General features: G+C 41.1%; 1 protein-coding gene across 3 annotated transcripts in view; it reads right to left on the bottom strand.

Annotated features, from left to right (window-relative positions):
• Positions 1–25,203, bottom strand: part of Galphao (G protein alpha o subunit) — a 105,878-nt gene that overhangs the window by 27,419 nt on the left and 53,256 nt on the right. For all 3 annotated transcript variants that reach the window (XM_022069326.2, XM_087343553.1, XM_022069327.2), the window contains one exon: positions 8,346–8,506. In XM_022069326.2, the coding sequence (XP_021925018.1) occupies positions 8,346–8,506 (161 nt within the window). The remainder of the gene's footprint in view (positions 1–8,345; positions 8,507–25,203) is intronic.

Below are 25,203 nucleotides of genomic sequence, written 5' to 3'. Positions count from 1 at the left end.
CTGTTATCTACAAACTATAGCAACCAACGCTGTCATCTGTCTGGTGAGCTGAAAATTACATCATGACTCGAATATTCGAGAAGAAACTGTTTTGTATCTTTCGCACTAGTGCGCAAAGCGAATATACGTTTCATATTCAAACACACTGCAGGAATTTCGATTACAATTTGTTATGGATGGGAGTAGAGATACCTAAGTAGTTGCCAAACATAAATGTGTTCATACTGGCTCGTCGCAAACAATTAGAACATGACATAAAATATAGGTGTCATTATGATTTACAAATTTTACTTGAAACAATTTTCGAAATGTCAAATATTTAGACCCCAACGAAATACAAAAGGTTTCATTTGAAACGCAACCCCGAACTACCATACATGAACCTCTCTGGCACGTAACGACGGGACAAATAGCAATACTGAAATTTTGCATCCGAGTTCTAACCTATTCCAGTATACTAAGTTACACTACGTGGGCTGTACAAAGTGGACTCTAAGTTTCACGCCCAATTTACATTCCTTCCCGACATACCCTTCACACCTTGAAGCTCAGAACTTTGCCATTATTTTAAGGTACGAAGATAGCTGTCTTCTGGGCTGTAGCGCCGTGTAGTCTGGTAGAAGTTTACCGACGTTTCAGAGCTCAAGAAACGCCTCTGTTGAGTGGCTGCCACTCCTGCTTCGTATTTTGGAAATGCCGGGTTTAGGCTTTTTTATATCGACACCGAGATCGGCTAAAGTAGACCACGTTTTTTGTGAAGATGGCTGTCTTCTAGACTGCAGTGTTGTAATGATGATAGCCATATGATGGAGGCAGCAAGGACCTCTGAAACGTCTGTAAACTTCAGTCAGACAACACGACGCTACAACTCAGAAGACAGCCATTTTTAGACTCACCGCCGTGAAAACCTCAAATCCTACATTTTAGAGTATGATTCAATTACCTGCACTTGCCATCAAGGTAATTTACATGACAATGAAGACAGCTTCCAAAACGAATATGAGTCCTTGTTCCATAAAATATTTCCTACAACAGCAACAGTGCTCATTAATAAATTACACTAATCCTCGACCACGAGCGCACATGACATGAAAGCAGACACAAGCGAACAGTAAATGTAGACTCTACAACAATCAAAAGATGTTACAACTGTCAAGCAGAACAGATGCCATTTTCGAAAAACACAACTTGAAAGGTACAAGCTGTGGTAATGACGTTAACTTACATTGCCTGTGGGCTAACATGGGGAGAAAAAAAATTGGCGGGTGCAGCATACATTTCTGCAGGCACTTTGTCATAAATCAAACATCGTATTTGGATTAAGAACTGGTAAGAAATTATTATTCTTTACGAAACAGTGTTACACCAACGTGTCTGTGTGTTCTACCTAGTAAAGTTTAAATCAACCTTGGACAGAAAATACTGCCATCCGAGGCATCTTTGTATTTTATTCACCACCCTCAATACCAAATTTATTTCTTCCTTCAGTCTTTTATTTCCTCATAAGGTGGTAAGTGGGGTCCGCAGTGGCCGCGCGGTCTGAGGCGTGGGCCCTGTGCCGCTTGGTCGCTGGGACCGTGGGTTCGAATCCCACTCAAGCCATGGATGTTTGTCCGCGTTTTTCTGTGTTGTGCTGTCCTGTGTACAGGTAGAGGCCTTGCGACGGGCCGATCCCTCATCCAAGGAGTCCTACAGAATGTCCATAGATCAAGCCAACGAATAGTTGGGTCCCGCAGTGCTCAGGCACTTGAAAAACGGGTCGTTCCCAGTATCCCCAGTATAAGGTGGTAAGTACTGCCAACTGCTTTAACGTTCAACAGCTGGTTGTTGCGCCCATTTCATATAATTTTTTGATATTTTGATTATCAAACTAATCAGCGACTTTTTACCTCAATAACCAACTGACCTCTGAATCAGAGATGTGGCGGTTTTCCTCGTCGGTAAAAACCAATTTTAAACACAATTTACATGATTTTCTAGTTTAAAAAAGTTATGTACAGTGTAGAGCGACATTTGAATCCCATTCGCCATGTGACCGGGTGTGGCGAATCAATACTGGCGAGCGGTGTATTGAGCCACTGCGCGCGCACCCAGCGGACAAAGTTAACTACGTGACAGCGACTTCAGAGATTTGTCGGCGTGGGCAACGAAGCTCATTGTTATGATGCTCAATTCTATATACCCGTTGTTTTGAATGGCCGAGATACGTATTGTAATTGGCAAAACAACTTGGTGTGTGGGTGACGCCAGAATTCTAGGAAAATTATAACGATCCTGCCAGTAATTGAAAACTCATCTGACTATGGACGACTTCACGACTAGAACTGCTATCCACTTTCGAAAACCGAGATAAATGAGCAAGGCGCGTGCGGCTTACTTATCGCCCAGATGGCGAAAGCAAGCACCTTTGAAACGTCGGAAAACATACCAGACCACACTGCGCAACAAACCAAGAGACAACCATCTTCATATCGAAAAACGTTTGAAACCATAGCTATAGATATTAATGCAATTTGTATTTTATGCAACGCACACATTATTTGTAAGTTGAGCAGTTCTTGCGAAAATGTGATTTTGATTTGTTTAAGATACAGCAGATAAATAATCAAGACCGACAATCACAAAGAATTTTTACATCCTCATACTCCAAAATAACTGGTAAACACCAAGTAATTCTGTACACTTTCTGTTTATTGAATGTTATTTTTTAAAATAATTTCGAACTGCTGCTATTATAATTTTCATATCATGACAACGAGAACCACCCGTAACACCTCGTTTTACATTCGGCTTTCCTTACGCAGAAGCTAAACGAAGTGTGCTTTTAGTTATGTGAACTAACCGTATTCTGCTACATCAAATGTAAAGGCACAATTGCTGAATTTCGGATATAATAGTTGGTAGCTTTTATCCCATTCAAGGAAAATGGTCACGCGACAAGGAACCTGAACTATTCATTTATTCATTCAACAGTATAAGCTGCTGTGTGACCTCACGATTCTGCTAATCTGCTTATTAGCCAGAGACTTCAGCACTCAAAGGCTGGACTACAACCAGTTGCCTATGTCGAAGTCTGTTACAGCAACAGACATAAAATTCCTGTAAATTCTTAACTGCTGAAAGAAGCTGGGGGAATACAGGGATAAATGGGCAAAATAAATGATTTTCAGTAATGAAAAGTTAACATTACTTCGAGAATTAAAGGTCATTCCCATTTTCGAAACTAACAAATTAATGGAATTCTCAATAGGCATATTCCAGATTTTATTCCGTTCCAATCCCATCTATTTTCTACGGGAAAAAAAATCTTCCCTACCTCACATACCCAGCTACAGTGTTGTACGCATATTCACGAACCTCACATCTGTTTCTCTCTACACTGGACGTCACATGTCATAACCGCGTGTCTTGGCATGCAAAATCAAAACAGCCGACTTCTCTGTCCTTACATTATGTATTTGCTACAGCAATGGTCCAAAGTCACTCATTTCGCAAGCAACAAACACACTGCCACCCTTGTCAAAAATTCTGAGAACACCAACATCAAAAGAATATTCCTATTTCTTCTCCTTCACACATGCACATTCAACATCCCAGAAGACAGCCATCTTCAACATGGAAAGGGGTTCATACGCAACGGTTTGGCACGGAAGGATGAGTAGAGCTTCCCTATATGCCTCTATGGCGTGGTGTAGGTGCAAGGTGTAATACATCCAAACGCAATGGATAACCGTCTGAAAAAGAGTTTAACAATCCGTCAGTCGCCCGACTTTCCGACCCAACAAGCAGTCACGGGAAAAAAATTCAACTAACCAACCAACCAACCAACCAATCAATCAATCAATCAATCAATCAGTCAGTCAGTCACTAAGCCGGCCAGCCAGCCGATCGGTGTGAGATTTGAGGTTTTCACGGCGATGAGAATGATAATGTTCTTCTGAGTTTTGGCGTCGTTCAGACTCGTCGGTGGCATTTACCAACGGGTCTACACGGTGCCGAAACCCAGAACATCACCATCATCAACCAGCCTGTTGATAAATTCACTAGAGGCAGTAGTTCAAAACAGACAGTTCCTCCCTAACACCATCACCACCACCACCAACAACAACAATCAGTCTATCCAATCATCCCTCTATTTACATATACATACGCACACAGAGATGGCCAAATGCTGATAAGTTGGTGACACAGAAAAAGTTTCAAGAATATCTCTGACGTTCAATCATTCATAAAACATCAAATACGCAGTAAGAATACTTACTATCACGTTCTTCTCTTGAGGTAATAACAAAACATAACTAGCATTATGCCTATTAAAATAAACGAACAATTAACCCAAACTTCTTTTCACTAGTCTATGTTGGTCTTCTGGGTTGTACCCACAAGTCCACACGACGTTACTACCGGGAAGACCAACACCTACATCTCCGCCGCCACGAAAGCATCGAATCTTCTGATAATTATAATTTATAACATAATTTACACGGAACTGATCACTGGAAAAGAAGCTGGGTGAGTCCTGGACGGGATTTCGACACAGAAGTGAAGAAATATCCCAGTGTTCCTGGGCTGAACAGAATCCCGATATATACCAGATAAGAAGCTGAAAATTTCCCAACTGTTCACATAATTATGTCCTTCAACTGCGTGTGTTTTACAGCGTCGAATGGGAGACCGAATGTGGAAGGAAGCGGTCATGGCCTGTTTTCAGTTCCTACCCCCAAATTTAGGCCCATCCGGAGACAGCGAGAAAAACATGACAGACCTCAGTCAGTACAGACAGTATCCTGGTGGAGAAATGAACTCATGGACGTAGTGGTGAAGAAATTATCTCAACGATCCTTCCGGTAGTTGAACCCTTGCCATCACCACTTTACAGACTAACCGGAGGCGTCAGAAAACTCTTTTGGGTTCTTTCTGGCCTAAGAAAACAAGCGAATGAATTGTTTAATAGCTACATAATGGACGGGTCAGACAAAAAAGGGGCATAAACTGAGTCACAACAGACGCAAGGATATCATTAACTTCAGATGTAGCCATAAACAAAGAAGTGTGAATAATTGATAAAAGCAATCGTGGCCACAGAGCAGCGAACCGTCCATTCCAGGTGGCTCGGTTCGTTCACCTGCAATCGATATGGACTTTCCTGTGACTCCCATTCCTAAACAAAATCAAGTCATCCCGACCTCCATTCGCCTGTTACTAATATTCATAACATGAACATTTCTATAAATATGATGACATTGTTTATTTACAAATGGAGGAAAGTTGTCCTTCAAGCTGAACTGCATGTGTTTACCAAACACATTATTTGGGATTTAATGCACATGGTATAACTGACCTATGTTTATTAAGAATAGATACTACATGTTTAGACCTTAACTTGACATCCTCATGTGATTCTCTTTAAGTTTTCGAAACTAATGGATAAGATAGCTAAATTGTATACACATTTTCTGCAATTTTCACCACGTAATGGATTGTGTCTTAAGCAGCTTACATACTTTAGCAGAATTGACTACGTAGGTGTAGTTACTGGTGGAAAGCTGCAGTTGAGTTAATAAACAATGAAACTAAAATAAAGACTTGTTGTGTCAACTCAACGTTAAACGTACTACAAGATACATCACTTAATACTCATAACTGACCTACACTTCTTGTATATACTACTCTACTATTGCAAAGCTACAAGTATTACATTCCATACAAATTATTTTCTCGCCTAGTTATTATTAACCGTACTGAAAAATGCTTCAAACAGAAGTTTTAGATCTGAATAAGTCCTGTATTTCAAATTACTTCTCACCCGTTTGCGCAACAAGATCTTCTTTTTAGAAAATCTATTGACATTTCAGGTTCTCACGGCGGCGAATAAAAAGATAGCTGTCTTTTGGGTTGTTGCACCGTGTAGTCCTCGCCCTGATAATGGAAGCAGCAAGCATCTCTGATACGTAGGTAAACGTTTACCAGACTACACGGCACAACCAAAAAGACAGCCATCTTCAAAATCTGTTGAGTTCGATATAAACTTCATGTAAAGCAGAGGTTAGATTCAACTGAAACCAACCAAAATTAAATTTTGGCTGAAATCCAATAACAAATTTAGTCGCTATCTTTTCAGTAATTTCAGGGATTAAATCTAAACGACATCTCCTGGCTGTTGATACAGCACACTAATATTAAAGAATTGAATTGTGTAAAGAAGGTATCGATTCCTGGCAAAGAAGTATGTATGACCTTATTTAATGTACTATTCTACAATTTGCTTGGGGGAAAGAAAAGAAACAATAAATCCAGACCTGAGATTCGATCCTATGCGCATGCGTACAGTATATGTGCCTCCGTGCTTGAACTGGTGAATTGATCCGAGATTCAGCAAAACTAGAACTGGCAGGTACGAAGTGAAAGGCCAATAGTCTTTAAAGTAAACATTCAGTGTTTGGAGGCGTTCCCAGAATTTCGTTTTTACTTCTTGGCCATCAGGAAAGAAAAGCTACAGGTTGGAACCTTGCTTACAATATGGACTCACATTTAACCATATCTACGCTACGCGAGAAATGCAGGTCCTGTTGCTTACAGGCACTAGCCCACACACAAACTGGATTACAGGTTTGATGTGAATGAAAGCAATTTTTTCCGCTTCTCAACAGCTAATGCTATTCATGGCTTTCTAATAAGAAAATATATAGTTTGCCAACAAACATTCCAACAGAAAACGATTCTTTAAGTATACATCGGTAAGAAAGGAGTCATTAATCAGTTTCTGTATTTCCAAGCCAATAGGTAAATTAAAGTCTGTGGAAAGCTGAAATGGTTAGCCTAAAGTGAAAAGGTCTGCTTTCGTTTCGCTACCTCAAATGAAAATCAAACCAAAAACAACTACTATCTGTTAAAAGCTTATAAATTTCTAGAATCTTCTGGGGCTATCAGCCGTGTTAGTGAGTTAAAAATACACGTTTCAGGGATCAGCTCAAATCCTGATGACGGGGACGGAGCGGTCCCCGAAACGTCGATTTTTAACCAACTGACACAGCTGGTGGCCCGAGAAGATTTTATTTTTACTAGCTGCTGTGAAAGCTGCAAGATCATGCACTAATACATTTCGTTCGTAGTGTGCAAAGGATACACGTCACAACCACGTGGTTGAGCAACGTCTTACCGAACAAACATTCTCCTTCATTAATTACGTTATTATTAAATGAAGCAGTTCCAGTTGCAGACATTACGTAGCGGTAATAACATTCCTTACAGGAAAATCCAAGCATTTGTCTGGACAGACTGCGAACACAACTCAGAGCTAGGATGTCGTTTACGAATTTACTGATTCCATCTTTATTGCTGTCCATACATGTATGAAGAATGCCCACTTAGTAGTACTAAATGATGGCTATTTAACAGTTTTAGAACTGCAGAATTTTTCTCGCGTGGATATCCGCTACGCGTTTACTTAAAAAGATTTTAATCGGCCCCTGAGTAAAAACAAATGTCCACCCTGATAAAGAAAAGCAGAGCCTGTGATGCACAGACAGACAATTAGTTGCGCTGTTTTATGTCGGCAAGAACAAATATTTCGCCGAAATTTATATCGGCTGCATCAGTAATGCTGTGAATCCCTGACTATCACCTTCTGCATCTTTCAGCGGAAAAAGGCTGACAATTGTTTCACCATGTGCCTCTCATCAAGAAAAGAAATGAGCCTCGTCAGTGCAAGAATTTTAATAAGAAACAGCTGCCTTCTACACAGACGAGCACTGTTCCAAGTTCAAAATTGCATTCAAAATACATTATCTCTTCCTCGTCATGGCGTTTCAAAACAGAACCGTGTAGCGAAGGGGGGGTCCTACCGTTCCACTTAACAGATTCATACTTGACTCAATCTTGTTATTTAACAATGCTGGTTCAACTGCAAAAGCTGTCTATTCTTAAAACTGCATGGACTGCAGAAGAGATATCTGCAAACAACCGACAGAGAGGCACAATGTACTAACTAAAGTCACCGAAATTTAATTCAAGTGAATTAAATTCCTCTATAGTTTAAATCACGGTCACAACATATATTATCGTGTTCAGATGCTTCGGACGTTTTCCTGAACTTTGTGGAGGTGAACGAACTCCTAATCTCAACAAGCGTGATCTTGAAAAAGTATATATATTTTTATTCTAAATGATGTCGAATTTTCTTTCGAAGTGGCGACCACCCCGTCCAACCGCGACAAGCCTAACTACGTTATATTCCGAGGGCGACCTTCGAAATGAGGATTTTTATAATGAAAGCAGGAACATTTTGTTCTGGGGAAGTACACTATCCCCCCCATCCCTTCGTGTTGCACATTAAAAGTACTTACTACTTGGCTGAGTCGTTGAGCTGGTATTCGTTGGAGCGACCGAAACATTCCTGGACGCCGATATCGGCCCACAACCGCTTCATGGCGGCAAGAAGCTCCTCAGAAAACGGTTCCGTGTCTTCCATTCGCTGGATGACATCGAACACCATTTTCGCGTCCGTCTGCAAACAGCAAAGATGATGATACTCAGAAACTGCTCTTCTCACCAACGTACGTCAGATAATACTGATCTGTCCAAAATAATTACACAACGTGAACACATAATGAGGAAGAGCAGGGCGAGGTATTCACGGCGGTGAGTCCGAAAATGGCTGTCTTCTGGGTTGTACCGCCGTGTAGTTTGGTAAAAGTTTACCAACGTTTTAGAGGTCCTTGCTGCCTCCATCATCAGGCCGATGAGTGATGGAGCAGCAAGGACCTCTGGAACATTGGTAACCTTCTGCCAGACTATACGACGCAGCAAACCCAGAAGACAGCCATCTTCGTAATGAGGAAGGCGTTTCATGCCCCGGAACACTTAACAAGGAAGACGGGCGTCTTAAAAGTTGTATTTGGACCATACCAACGACAAACCACAAAATTAGATTCACTAAATATATTACAAAAGGTTCCATGACCCAGACTTCACTAGCTTTTTCTTATGCACGAAACAGGCAATTACAAGTAATTCGAGAAAAAATCAAATCTCCATCAAAAAGGGTTTATGTGAAATCTTACTGGATCAAGGGTCATAATGAGTGTCACAAAATATATGTAAAATGGCAGATTGGTGCTTAGGATTTAATTGTGAAATTTTATATACAGAAGGAAAGATGGACACAAATGCAGAGCAGTAGGTTTCCAAATTAGGCTGTCATGAACTGAAAATGGCTGTCTTCTGGATGCTTGCACCACCGTAAAAACCTCAAATCCCACCTGTCGTGAACTATTTGAAGCGTTCGCCTGAACAAATTTAGAACAAGCTTGGAAAGGTGTGCTCGTCAGAATAAACTGACATCCCAAAAATGTTCACGTCAAATCACGTAGGTCGTTGTTGTACTAATGTATTCTAATGTCGTTGTTGCGTCTTAGGTAATTCTTGCACCAATGCGTTCTCAGGCCACTGTTTCTAGGCCCTTCTTGCATTTATGCGACGAGGTTCCATTTGGGGGGGGGGGGGGGGAACGCGACAGACAGGCAAATATACATGGGCGGGCCCATTCGGCGACTTTAGCTCACGCTAGACAAGAACGTAAAAATATTGATAGATCTGTGAGAGTGGTCGGTAACCCGGATGAAATTCGAACTATGAACCTGTTGAATACAAGCCTGCAACACCAAGCCGCTCGGTGAACCCATGCAGCTTCAATGCTGTTCGTTCCCTCCTGGTGCTGGGTGCAACCAGGCTAACAGGCTGCATCCGGGAACATTTGGAGGGTAAAACCTGCTCTTACCGGGCACACACGTGACAGCCGTTGCATGTTCACTGAGCACTTTAGCAGACACAATGCTTTTCTGAACAATACAGGCGTGGGGACGAATTCAAACAAACGTATTTCTTTTCCACTTTCTTATCATTTGTACCTTTCGTCCAATTTATCCTTTTACTTCTTCTGTTTTTCGGCAATGTTCTGAAACGTCATTTGTGAACAACAGATCATCTACTACGTGAACATCTTCAGACTTAACTTCAAAAATTTCCCTCCGTAACCACAAATTCTAACACAGGCCCAGACACGGTTCATACAAAATTTGATCGTACGTTCATTATGTATTTCCATATCATATTCCATAATCCGAAGTGCAATGGTTAGTTGGTTCTAACCGTAAAACCGAAAGTTAATGCAGACTTCTTGCAGCTGCCGTAGGCTACCAGTAGTATTTTACGTTCTACATTCAAAATTACATTCTGAAAGTCAAACCTCGAAAGTTCTTAAAAGGAAGCAGGAATCCAAAGAAATACAGAGCGACGCTCACGTCAGTAACATAGGAAATACACGAAGAAGAAGAAGAAGGTGCTGTAGACTGACATATGTTTCGGGGGGTGGAGGTGCTGCAGCCAATGGCATGTTACGTGCGCTACATATGTATGACCTCACATGTTCGAATGGCACTTTACTTTTAATAATTCGAACACATGAAAAAATATTCTGTTACCATGCAAGATTCCCATAACTGACAGGGATGTTCGTGTCTAGTACGCATATGTCCACTGTTCGAAATCAGCACAGCCATTTTTTTTCGAGGCAAGCTGAAGCTGAAACGATAACAGGCCACAGCTTGTATAATATTGGTACACGGTTCATATCTCAGCCTACGCACTCGAGTATCTTGACAGCATTTTCCTGGTTTTTGTCCATTCACCTATAAAAATGTTCCCCGAAACGTCAGTTTAACGGCTTCAGTCCCGAGACGGAGACAAACGGGAACCCAAACCAGTACCAGCAGCTACAGCCATGGGAAGACCAAATGCAGAATCAAAAGTAAATTACACTAAATTAGTAATCTCACACTACTCTGCCATTTTTGGTTGTCAATGATACTGGAAAGATGTCCCAGGAAGGGGTCGTTTACTTAGGATCAACATAAAATATACAGCATAAATTTATTTCTCCAATATAAGAGCAAAACCTGACAACAGAGACATGATATATTAATGACCGCGGGCTGTATTCTTAAACTAACAATATTGCATATTCAATGTTAAGGTCTATCACGGCGCTTGTATGCCCTCATCGTGAGCGTAAGCCTCAACTAGCTGGTTACTGGCTGGAGCTGCCTTACGATGCAGTTTACCTTATCGGTTCTGCTGTGTTCCAGTGCACGGAGTACTAATGAACCAACAGCGTAAGACAGAAGGCTTCTGTTTTTCGTTTTTACAAATTTAACACGTCTAACATGAACGTTCCGCCCCTGGATATCAAACTGCGATTAGTATCTGTCCTTTCCTGGAAGGAATCCCGATCACATATCAAGGCTGGCATTTAGCTCGTGTACAATCCTGACTTTGTGTACTTTACCTACCTCTTTCAATTTCTCGGAAAAGTGGATGAAAAACGTTATTCGCCGTTTCTATAGAAACCCAAGCCTTATTGATCTAAATTCCAAATGGTCTGCCAGACTGAAGTAACCTACATTTTGCAAGCTACAAGCCAGAGTTCCAAACACAATGAAGTTCACAGGGCAACTTTGTACAAAGCAGGGCGGTATAAAGGAACACATCTCACATTTGAAAACGGCTACCTTCTGGGTTATTGCGCCGTGCAGTCTGGCAGAAGTTTACTGACGTTTCAGAGGTGTTTCCTGCCTCTACCATCGCCATGATGGTGAAGGCAGCAAGCGACAACCCAGAAGACAGCCCTTCTCACACACAAAACTTTAATCTAGATAGCAAGTCTCGGGTCGGGATTCGAATAGCCTACCTCTCAAATAAAAGTATGACGCGCTACCGTTCTCTCAGGCCTGGTGCATGACTGATTCTTTGGTCACTTTACGACGCTTCTTAGAAAGCATACGTTATATATCGGTGAATGATGATTATAAAAGAGTGGAAGAAAGGTGTCGCCGACTATCGGTATTAACCTACCATCTGCCAAGAGCAAGAGAATAAAGCAAAGAATACAGACACCGGTCTCCGCTCCAAATCTGAACTCAAGAACTTCTGAATATGAAGCAAGAGTGCCAGCCACCCAAACTCAACATGAGACAGCTTACCCTTTACCGTCTATGAATGGCATCGTACTACCTTTCTCGTCAGAACTGATAAATATTTGGACACACATCGAGTTGAATGTGACACACTTAGTTTGTTGGCACGAAAACAGAAAATCTAACAAAACTTTAAGAAACAGAAGGCAATTATAAAACGAGGTGATGAAGAAGACGGTACACGGCTAAGAATAGCCGCGTCAGTCAGAGGAGCTCATGGTTTTAAACTTTTCTGTTTCCATCGGCGTGTAAAAAGCCTGGAGCACGTGGAAGAAACAGTTATCGGCAGGCGCGTACTATTTCAGACGTGGCCTCCAGAAAAGGGTCATGAGCTAGAAGATATTTTTTACCGAGACGCGAGAGCAGCGTGGGAAGAATGACGTGGCTCTTTATGGAACGTTGAAGACAAATCAAGCGTTTTCGTCTGGCAAGGCTGTGCAGATCGCTGAGACACAGGGATGTCGAATTCGAATGCTGCTAGTGGCACGGATGTTTCCACACGTGTCCCCCTGGTGCCGTGTCCTGTTAGTTTTTTGTCTTACTTAATAACCGTTTTCCAACTGCATCACCATCAAGCCGATGTAGTTCGCTTGTTAAACGTTCCGGCCATCACTGTCCAGTCTTTTCAAACGTGGCCAGTGGTTTTTGTTCCAGCTGTCTATACTTTATAATCAATTTGAACAGTGCATCTCTGTGCATTTTGCAACGTGACAAATCCATTTATTTCTTATGGTCCAAAATTCTATCCATGCATATCAGGTATTTGTTCCACCCAAAGTGACTTGGTTGCGTTTTAGTCTTTCCATGTATATTCTTCGGCCCCTGTAACGAATTAACCCTTTAAAACCCAATATAAACTAACTATATGTACCACATGCTTTGAAAGTCAGTAACTCTTCATACTGTATTTATTGGTTTTCCATTATTTTCAACGTAAAGAGCGAATGTTTCCTTAAATAGCAGGAACAATTTAATTTTTATGATGGTGAAGAGCTTTGTTTTCTTTTCGGTACGGACTGAATTCTGAAATAATATTTAGAAGAGTTATGGCTCCAAATGGTTAAGTCACCAACCGTTACTCTGCGTTTGGCTCTGACTTTGACTTTGACCGTACAGGTTTCACTACCTTAAGGAGTTACGACAGCTAACGTGTTAATCTCGGCAGCGTGAAATGCGAAAATTAAATGGTGAATGCCACACTGAAAACGATGTGAAAGAAAGCAATCGGGACATTTTTTAAGACACATCACAATTTTCCTGGAAAGACTGAAGTAAGGCACGAAACCGTCAGAACAGCCGACCTGCAGACCGAGAACCAAACCATAAGATTTCCAAAAACAGAAGTATCAATCATTCAACAGCGACATTTAAGTATAAAAGTAGGTTATGAAGAGAAGACAGGCATAACATAATTAACGACACTTTAAACTCCGGTATTCTCAAAGGTGTTATGATGCACGTTAATCGAGTCAAGGTTTTATTTATTTATAAAAAGTTTATTTAACGACGCCATCAGTAACTTAGACCTACTAATGTGTAGTGAATTGGAAAGGCTACGGAAGAAGACAATTACGACTTATATTTGACGTACTACTCCGCAGGACCACATTTTGCTCACGATGTAGACGAAGAAATACTCCAGTGGTCAATTCAATTACCAAAAATATTATTACCAATATAAACCATTTCGACAAGGTTTTCTCGCTGCTTCTATTTCAAGGGTTCGCCTTATAACAGAGCTGAAATTAAGAAATAGATAAGTGACAGACACAAACGAAGAAAGCCAAAGAAAAGAGCAAGACAAAGAAAGAGTAACAGAATACAATGTAAACGCTCGAATGAGGAAAGAATTTTAACTTAGCCGGATATGCAGATAACTGCAGATCCCACTGTCTCGTCCGCGTTAATGTAACTCCACCATGCTCGCACTGTGGACTCGTCTATCAAGTATTTCAATACAGAATCCTGGAGGGGAAGTTACAAGACGCGCAACATCCGGTAACCAAGAAGAGGGGAGCAACGGAGGTTCTGACGTCAACTCGGATAATGGCGGTTTCCATGGGTACGCTTTGGAAATGTAATCTCTGTCAAATCCCTACACTCACACACGAGGGCGAACATTTCGAAGTTGCGCAAACGTGTCCGCCCATGTAGATATATTATCAAGAAACATTTAGAGGGGGTGTCTTTGCGCGTGTCTTTCCCTGATTCATTGATGGGCATCAATGTTAGTTACTTCTATGCGCGTCACATATCATGTCCACCACAACTGCCTTGATTTCTTACAACCCTTATAGCATTATTAAAACCTTGCATACCGTGCAGTGTATACCTTAAAACATAAAGTAAAGAGAAAAAAACACGATGCTCAACATATATTCCCAGTTTTTGTTACATCCTATTTTCTAAGTTCATACATTTTCTTTGGAAATTTGTTCTCAAAACAGCCTTGGTCCCTTGCAACAGCGTGGTCAAACTGGCGGTCTACAGGCCACGCCCGGCATGAGACTCTGGAAATTACTTGTTCATTTTAGTTTGTTCTATTAAACAAAAGCTGATTTATTTTCTTTACTCAACAGAATTTGAATCAGTTATAAAATATATTGCCAGAACGGGTTTCTTAGCTCTCGGGTCCAACGTGAAAAAGTTTCTTGGACCGAGATAATAAAAACGTTGGACAACCCTGCCTTACAGTAAGAGACAAAGGCCCACGTTCAAATTAAACAATATTGTCTTTTCGTTTATACAGCTAAATACCAAGGTTCGTAGAAGAATACCGAAGATGTTTATGAATCGATTCAATCCATAAGTTTAATCAGCAGTTAATGCTACCATGGGTTATCATTTCCATCTCTTTGTCGTCGTTCGTGAACTTTGCCACATTTATGAATTATTTACGGACTGTCTTCAATTTTGTGGCTGACAGTCCTGAGTAGGCCTAACAAAAAAATAGCGAAGTGAAACACAGACACGCGAGTTCACTGCTGTCGACGCTGCTCAGAAAACTGCTAGCGCAAGTGTCTGTGCGAGTATGAAGGCGTCAGACTTGTACCTTGGCATGTGATTTAGTTTCGAACCGAATGCCAGCAGACTAAAGGCAACAGCGCCGTGCTTGGGCTGCAACTTCTCATACACCTTTGTTAAACACGTCTGTATAAACGAACGGCGTTGATTCCAAACTGTACCTACTAATCAAATAAATTCCAGTTCTGCTACGTGGTTTAAGAATATCACTGTATCCTGAGGCCTGAATTAGCGGAAATGAAGACCAATAAGTCGTATATTTACGAAATATTCCAACAGCATCCCATAAATGCATACGTAATTTTAACCGGAAAACCTGAACAGGAAGGACCACATCAAGAGACATAGTTAGGCGTAGGTGAGAGGAGTATTCAAGAAACAGGGTGTGAAGATGTGAACTGTGTTAAACTTTCTTGGGACAGGTCCCAGCGGTGGGCTTTCGTAAAACGGCAACGGGTTAAACAGAAGTGACAATCTGAATAAATAATCATGTTGTCGTGAAATACGATACACTGGTGTGTGGAGTTTTCATTGTCCTCAACCAGCTGACAAAATAAAATGTTTTCACGGAGATAACGGGAGACTTGTATTCAAGAAGTATTTTGTTTGAATTTCCTGAATGGTATGACAGAACTTCACCCAGCGTAATTGATGTAGATTCTTACTCTTTCGCGGATGAGCAGTAATGGCCTGTACCACGCCAAAAAATGTTCAACAGCGGACAGGGTACCACGTGAGGGGATACACTCCTTGTTAAGCTTCTATCCATGTTCGTCATTTTCTATTAAGGTATAATATACCCATAAGGAGGTTAGAAATGCGAACTACAAGCTGTACGAGAGCTTTGGGCTTTGTGCGACAGATGATCGAATGGTGAGCAACTACGAGGTATCGATAGACTATGTGAGATTTCAGGTTCTCATGGCAAAGATAACGATGAAGGTTTCTGTCTTCTGGGTTGTTGTGCGCCCTGATGACAGAGGCAGTATGACCTTTGAAACGTTGGTTAACATCGACCAGACTACACAGCGCAACAACCCAGAAGACAGAAATATTCATACTCACCGCTGTGAAAACCTCAAATCTTAAAAAGATAACGATGTTGTTCTGGGTTGTGAAACCGTGTATACTCGTGGGTAGATATAAACGTTTCAGAGAAACATACAGTCTGCATCTTCAAGGATGAAACCTCGAAGCGTTGGTATCCGCCTACGAGTCTACTATGTCTGACAGCTATCAAGGTAACAAATTTATTAACAAATACACATAACAGTATTATATATTATCTATACACAATAATTCCCTCAGAGTTGAGTATCTATCTGTACATCACGTTTCTTTACAGCACTTCTAGATGGAATTAAGATCGTAAATACAGCAGGCACACACATAAAGCGATGGTAGTCGGTGTCCGCAAACTGTTGAAATAGTACATATGGCGTCATAAAAATATATTCTCTGAATCTTCTAATCCTTGGGGTCTGATAATGAAAGAAAATAAATTTTTATCTTCATCAGTTATTTTCGTAACTTTACACGTTCTACTTTAGAAAATAAATAAACTACGTTTCGAAAGCTGGATTCTGCTTCCGTCTTCAGGTAAAAAGACAGAAGAAGAATCCAGCTTCTGAGACGCAGTGTTATTTTATAATTTTGACGATGGAGAAAGTTAAAGAAAACAATTTTACACTGTACAGTTCTGACACCACCACCACCACCACCACCACCACCACCACCACCACCACCATCATCATCATCATCACGTCGTTCCCATGCATGTATTAACAGGAAAACTGTCACTAGAGGATTACTGGTTGCTTTATGATGATCTATATCTCAACAGAATAAAACCTCTCTTCTGTGAAGACGGACAAGCACTGAGGCCTTATAGTTCGAGTAAGACTTTATTTAAACATTTGAATTCTTTTCCAATATGGGACACATCAGCTATTGACATGTGCTGATGATGTTAATGTATTGGGTGACGATATAAATAAAATAAAGAGGAACACAGATGTTTTACTATAAGCTAGAAGAAAGGTTGGACTAGAAGTAAATTCACAAGAAATACTAAGTGCATGTTTGTATACCGTCAGCAGACAGGCGGGAAAAATCATTTTAGTGTGTATCAAATCTAAAACTTCTTGACGATGGTGAAGAGTCAATTGAATAAAAATTTACTTGGATATTATCCATCGTCTAGTAATAAAACGTAAAACGACGTTTCGGAGATGGGGCCCCATCTCCGAAACGTCGTTTTACGTTTTTTACGTTTTATTACTAGACGATGGATAATATCCAAGTAAATTTTTATTCATTTTAGTGTGGCTAATAAATCCTTTGAAAGTGTGACAAAGTTAAAATATTTGGGAACATCAACAACAAATCAAAATGATATTCATGAGGACGTTAGGAGGAGACTAAATTCCGGAAATGCTTGTACTTTTAGTTCAAAATATTTTGTCTTCGCGTCTGATTTCTAAGAACTTGAAAATTAAAGTATACAAAACAATAATTTTACCTGTTGTTTTGTATGGGTGCGAAACATGGTCTCTCATTCTGAGGAAGGAACACAGGTTGCAGGTGTTGGAGAATAGGGTATTGACGAGGATATTTGGGCCTAGGAGAGAAGACGATGAGGCATGGACAAAACTGCATAATGATGAGCTTGAAAATTTGTACTCCTCCCCCAACACTGTCAGGGTGATTAAGTTAAGAAGAATGAGATGGGCGGGGCATGTGGCGCGCATGGATGGGACAAGAGGTTTGCATCGGGTATTGGTCGCGAAGCCTCAGGGGAATAGACCTCTGGGGAGACCTAGACGTAGATGGGAGGATAATGTCAGGCGGGATCTATGGGAGAAACGAGTTGAAGGAGACTGGATTTTGTTGGCCAAGGACAGGGTCCGGTGGAGGGCTTTGGTTAGTTCGGTGATGAACCTTAGGGTTCCCTACGCCACCTAGTTAGTTACTTAGTTATTCTTTTCCAGTTACCAATACTTCATGATTCTCATCGTGACCACACAACATGACACAAGAAGAATGGGTGGCCTGGTCATAATGCCATTAATTTATATTCATGGCATACCAATCGTCCGTTACTGGAAGGCTGTATGTTGACGGTTACCGTCGCAGATCACACTATCACCACAAAGACAGAGTGGTGACTAAATATCAAGGTACATCTACTCGTGTGGAAACTCGGTCGTGGTAATGCCTTGAAAAAACTATTTTGCTAATACACAGATAAAAATATTTTCCTTTAGTCTATTTTTCATTAAACATACACCATTATAAAAACGTTTGGAATAAAAGCGATACATAATGATAAGACCTACTGATTTTATGAACTGTAAACAACTCTGGAGAAAAAAAAAGACTGTTGAGTTTGGTTTGAGCTGCATGTTAGGTCTGAGTAAAAGATACAAACCAAAATGATCTCGGCTGACCATCTTCAGTGTACATCGCCAAGTTGAGTAATGCAGACGACGAAACCGCGATCTCCCGACTGTGTTCACTTCATTAGGCACGCACATAGAATGCATAAAAATAAATAAAACGAACCCATATGAGACTCTGCACAATACTGACGGTTCCTTCTTCACCATCTTCACGAAAAAATTGTATTTTAACAAAAACAGAAGACAGAAGCTGGAGCGTAGGGCCTATCTTCAAAATTAAAATTAGTCATAAGGACTCGTACGTTACGAATAATTTTTAGTTGTACGTGTTGATACTGCACAGGTAACAGAAAAATAACGGGAAATTAGGAACTTAGAAGGTTGGGAGCCTCTACAGGGAATATTAATTGAAAAATATTGAAACGATACAGCAACTTTTAGGGTTAAAATCGACATTAACTTTACTGCAATGACAGTAGATACAACACAGATTCTACATCCAAGTTCTACAGCTAACTACAAACAAGTCGAATTATTAGAAAAACCGGAAAGTCTGGACAAGAGGTTCTCAACCCACAATCCGCAGGACGCAGATGTCTCTTACGTGGCCCGCGTACACTACTGTAATATAGTATTACACCGTATAATGAAAATTAAATGTTTAATTTAAAGCGTATAACTAATAAAAATAAGAACTAGTTAGAAGATTTCTGTCTTCTGCGTTGTTGCGCTGTGTAGTATGGTCAGAGGTCATACTGCCTCCGTCATCAGGGCGATGAATCGCCCTGATGACTGACGGACGGACCGCTGTGGAAACCTCAAATTTTACAGGAACTAAATACATTGATTACGAAAACTGAGTAACAGGCCTACGTGAAAACGTTTGCAACAGATGCCTCATTTACACAATTCAACGGCCTACAAGTACGAAGGCTGAACGTGGCTTAGGATCTTAGAAGGCCGAAAACCCCTGCGTAATGAATAAGTATGACTGGCAGTCGTAACAAGTCGGGAACCTGCTCCATCGTAGTAGTAGTAGTAGTGGAGGAAAACAGCGAAACCGTTGAAGAAAAGAGATGAGACTGATGAGAGATATAAGATAATGGAAGAAAATAAGAAACTGAAAAGAAGGTGTCGCACGAGGATTGTTTCTGTGTATATTCAACGACGTTGTTTAACCGCACTGGTTACATAATGCAAAGATGGGTTGTGAATGATAAATGGTAAGAACGGAGAGAAGCGAACGTGACCTGGAGATATTGAACGAACCTCAAGCATCCTGAACATGACGAGCGAAAACCACTCAACCGCGACGTTTGGTAGAGGAAGAAGAGATGCTAATGATTCGCAGTCAATCTCGCATTCAGCAGCAAGGTCTTTAGCCTCGCTGTAAAGGACATGCAGTGAGCGTGCTGGTGATGTGCGTTTGTCACTGCGCCGCGCCGCCATCAGGTCGCCGGCCTACTGCCGCCTTGGCCTGATCAATACTCGACTAGTTACTGCCGTGTTATTGATTACGACTATAATCTTTATAAACACAAACGAGTGACTGGTACTGGAGGCAGGTCATTTACCTGAAACGATTAGTGGAATATATTTCACCTTCTAAACCAGCGTTCCGCAAATAAAAAAAAAAAAAAATCCGCGGCACACCTCAGAATTTTGTCTTATAATATGAGGTTACGCAAGTATCCATGGTCATACATATTGTGACGTGTTGCCATGAGAGCAGCATAACAATGTCAATAAACAGTTTAGTTGTCTGTTTATTTACATTGTCGCGTCTGGCATTGTTGTCTGTTTATATACATTGTTGTATTTGACATTGTCGTATTCGGCATTGTCTATTTATAGACATTGTTGTATTTTTATAGCCATTGTTGCGTCTGTTTATAGACATTGTTGTATTTTTATAGACATTGTTGTATTTGTATAAAAGCCGATTGACAAGGGCTTTGGTGTGGTTGGAAAGGGAGAGTGTTAGAGTGAGGTTGTATTGTGAGGAGACTGTTGGAGGTTGTATTGTGGAAGAGTGTGAGTCAGGATGTAGAAGTGAGTTGCAAGCGATATGCTGTTGCGGACATTGGTGGAGTCGAGTGAGTGGAGCCAACGAGAGGTGTGGTGTGGCGCCGAGAAAGGACTGGTCGGCTACGTGTGGAGGCACCGGGTACGTGGACCGTGGCGGCCGAGGAGCCAGCGTGTGTCCAGTGGGGTGCTACGGGCCGACGCCGAGTAAGGACGGGTCGGCTGCGTGAGCAGGCACCGGGTACGTGGACCGTGGCGGCCGAGGAGCCAGCGTGTGTCCAGTGGGGTGCTACGGGCCGACGCTGAGTATGGACAGGTCGACTGCGTCAGCAAGCACCGGGTACGTGGACCGTGGCGGCCGAGGAGCCAGCGAGTGTCCAGTGGGGTGCTACGGGCCGACGTGCACAAAGAAGGCTATGTCAGTTGTGGCGTGGCTCTTGAGTTGGACAGCCGTGCATTCTTGCCCGAAAATCTGTTTTATCCAGCAAAGCATTTTCTCCTGGAAGGTGAGGGTTGGTGCCGGGCGTTCAAATAACCGAGTTAATGAACATGGCAGATAGTTGGTGTATTGTTGCATTATGCTGTGATATTCTGCAACGTTTCTACCAGCACGAATTTATCTAGTCTACGAGCTGAGCTGTGAAACGTTTTTAGAAGAAGTGCGTCGTAGACTAGATAAATTCGTGCTGGTAGAAACGTTGCAGAATATCACAGCATAATGCAACAATACACCAACTATCTGCCATATTCATTAACTCGGTTATTTGAACGCCCGGCACCAACCCTCACCTTCCAGGAGAAAATGCTTTGCTGGATAAAACAGATTTTCGGGCAAGAATGCACGGCTGTCCAACTCAAGAGCTACGCCACAACTGACATAGCCTGCTTTGTGCTCGATGTGTGTTTCAACCTTTATGTGTTCTGGATTATTATACAACACATCAGAGAGCAGTTACAGAGGATGACAAATCGTCAACCCGTGGAAGGGAAGCATAAGAAAACAAAATGGGGTATGAAAGCGAGTGTCACTGTGGAGAAGGAGACAGAGTCTCAAAACAGGCCGAGAAGCACGATAAAGAAGATGTTCCATCGCCTGAAGGGGGGGATCAGAGAGAAGTTCCGGAGGTGGCTGATGAGAAGATTCGGAGCACTTTTCTGAAGGTCAGGCTTCTGGGTCAATACTCGGACAGGCAACCTTGAGAACAACTAATGACATTCAAGATGGCAGTGACCCAATGACAAGAAGTATCAGATAACTTCATGGCTACAACATATTATGATACACTGGATAATCTGAAGAGTTCTTGATTGCAATGTCAGAAGTAGCCAGTATTTACTTTCTCACTCTGTAGCAACATACGTCACGTAAGGAATTAAAAACACAAAGAAAACCATCTTTGTGAAGTAAAGAGGGTCATATAATGTACTGCATACAATCGGCTTTTATACAAATACAACAATGTCTATAAAATACAACAATGCCTATAACAGACGCAACAATGGCTATAAAATACAACAATGTCTATAAATAGACGACAATGCCGAATACGACAATGCCAAATACAACAATGTATATAAACGATTACAACAATGCCAAACCCAATAATGTTAAAAAAACAGACAACAATGCCAGACGCGACAATGTAAATAAACAGACAACTAAACTGTTTATTGACATTGTTATGCTGCTCTCATGGCAACACGTCACACTATGTATCCACATATAAATCCTTGTCCTAAAAGAATGCGTGCATATGAAAATAAACATGTTAAAAAAACTATAGATTATAAACCTGTGTTACTAATTGTAATTACGAAATATTTTCCCATTTTATAACTCTAACATGTGATTTTACAATCTTATTAAAATTCGTTTCACATCGGTTGTCGAAAACTGTTCCAGACTAAGGATAAGCCTACAAACAAAAATTTTCAGTACGATTTCAAGTGCTTCAGGCAACAAATTTCAAGACATCTGCCTTCTGAGTTGTAGTAGCGTGTCGTGGCCCTGATAACAGAGGCAGCATGTACCTCTGAAACGTCGGTAAACTTCTACCAGACTACATGACTCAAGACCTCAGAAATAGCCATCGTCGGACTCAACGCCGTGAAAACAAGAACTTTGTAAAATTCTATATGACAGTATTTAATGGTCATGGTGCCTTCGGGTACACAGGATAATCTGCGTCCCTACGCCCTAACGATGACACTTTGTCCGGATAGCCGAAGCTTGCTTCAGTGTGACGAATTGTGATTAGAGCTGTGACGGGTTCGAAACAGGCACCTGCCTTATCAGTGCTCACCTATCCAGTGTTAGCAGGGAACTTGAAAGCTCGCCAAATGTGACACTTCCTATCAGGGCAGCATCAACTGTACAGTCCTGCCAACTGTTGCATCACCACTTTCTTACAAGCTTGAAGTAATAACACAAGGACAAATTACAGAGACCTGATTAGTAACTCAATAGCTCCTGCTCTTCGTTAAACATTGTTAGGAAGATAACTAAAGAAAGAACTGGGCGGAGAAAGTAGGGCACAAACTAAATTTGCGTTTTAGTAGTATAGATGATTGTCGCTAAGTTAACCGAACTAGCTTTAAATCAAAACTCGTTGGCTGCAATTAAATTATTTTCAGCCCTTTAAATTTTTTTTGGGCGTCTGCACAAATTGAATAAAAATTGTGCAATGATAGGAAGGTCGTATTTCATGTCTGATCATTCAAATACATCAATTCCGCAACTAAACGACATATTTCGATTAAATTTGGTAATTGCCGGCCAAATGCAATATCGGTTCATGTCGGTACAATATAACCCCCACAAAGTATGAAGCTTAGATATACAGCTACATATTTTTTTTTGTGATCAACACAGTAATAATGGATTTACATCTGTATATCAGGTCTGTATCTTCAGTAACTGGACTTAACGTTAATGATGTATATAAAATTGTAAAGAATGCATATGGAATTATATCTTCAGTATTTAATTAAATCAAAAATATACTTTTTGAGAAACCTTATCAGCACAAGCCAGATTTCTGCTAGCGAACACTTCACAAGTGTAACTTTATTATATGCACGAAGACAACGCGTACAGTTTACGTTGCAAGCGTCTCTTACGCCGTATCTTCTAAAGTACCTGATCCCGCTATATATGGTTTGGAGGTCAATGCCAAAAGTCGTCTGACGAATTTAATTCTGTTTCTCATATATTAAACCGAACCACTCACTTCTGAATATATTATCTTTTCGTCGCCTACATAAAAATGCCGAGACTGAAATACCCACAAATATTTTACTATTTTTACTATTTGTTTACGGGTGTGAACCATGGAATATTACCCTTGAAAAATGTATTCAGGGCGCCTGAGCACAAAATGCTGAGGAGAATATTTGGAGCGACGAGAGAGTAAGTTAACATGAGAATGAAGAATACTTCATGCTGAGATGCTTAATTTGTACTCCAAACAAAATCTGGGTGAACAAATCAAGAAGGATACGATGGAGTTACATTTTAGTCAGAGAACATAAAGGAAATAGTCGATTGAAGGAGAAACACAAGTATCAGACACGACACCCTGTCACCGGGTCGATACGAACACAGAAGCTCCAGAATACAAAGAATAGAAGACGTTCAATCCGTTTGTTATAATACTCTTTCCAGCACTGCGAAAGGTTTCGTCACAGTGTACAAATAATTTACGTAACGCAAAATAATAATTACTTTTAGTACTCTACCTTCCTAACATAAAAACAAGATGCAATATGTATCTTAATAACAGAGCACTTAGCTTCACTCCGCTCTGATAACATCACTGTAAACAGACACCATATGCCCAAAGCAAATGTACACTCAGGGACAAAAGTGACTGTACCATTATTAATATACATGTCAAGAAGTTGCTCCATGTTCAAAGTTAACACACCGTCTCTTGTGCCAGTTCGGAGCGTTGTGTTAAAATTCTAGGATTTGAGGTTCTCATGGCGGTAAGTACAAAGATGGCTGTCTTCGGGGTCCTTGCTGCCTCCACCATAGGCCAGCCTAATGATGGAGGCATCGAGGACCTCTAAAACTTTGATTAACTTCTACCAGAGTAAACGGCGCTACAACCCAAAAGACAGCTATTTTGTGGAAACATTCTCCGCATTTGATCCAAACACCAGGGACAGAGCGTGCGTTTTAACCGGTTAGCCCGGCCAACACTTAAGAAAGACGGAAAATAAAGTCTTCCGTCTCACTTCCGTGGTCCAGTGGCACTGTACAGCCACTGGAACACAGCAAAATCGTAAAATAAAATGTATCGCTAGCCAGTCCGTTCGCCGCGGGCGCAAGACTCAACTAGCCGGCAAACAACCGATCGGTTCTGCTGTGCTAGTGTGTGGAGTACAAGTGAATCATGAAAGTAAGACAGAACTTCTATTTTCCGTTCTTTCAGTGTTTGAGGGGCTAACACGGTTGACACAGACGCTCGGCCTCTGCCAACCACGCAGTTTTCTATTAATATTTGCATCGATAAACGATGCACACGAGCCACTAATTTTCCTGGAAAATAAAAGAACATCTATCGGCCTATAACATTACGTTTTCTCTCTCTCCTCGAAACAAGTGTTTCGCAAAAAATTTGACGTGCCGGCGCACTAAATTTCTTGTGTGTAGGAGTATAAAAAATGTTCTGCATTTTTTAAACAAAGTTAGAAAGTTCCAACAAATTTTAGTGAAA

This window comes from Zootermopsis nevadensis, unplaced genomic scaffold (genome assembly GCF_977971745.1).
Source record: "Zootermopsis nevadensis isolate Lab colony 2312 unplaced genomic scaffold, Znev_1.0 Znev_ptg000006l, whole genome shotgun sequence".
Taxonomy (NCBI): Eukaryota; Metazoa; Arthropoda; class Insecta; order Blattodea; family Termopsidae; genus Zootermopsis; species Zootermopsis nevadensis.
This window is presented reverse-complemented; position numbering and strand designations above follow the sequence as displayed.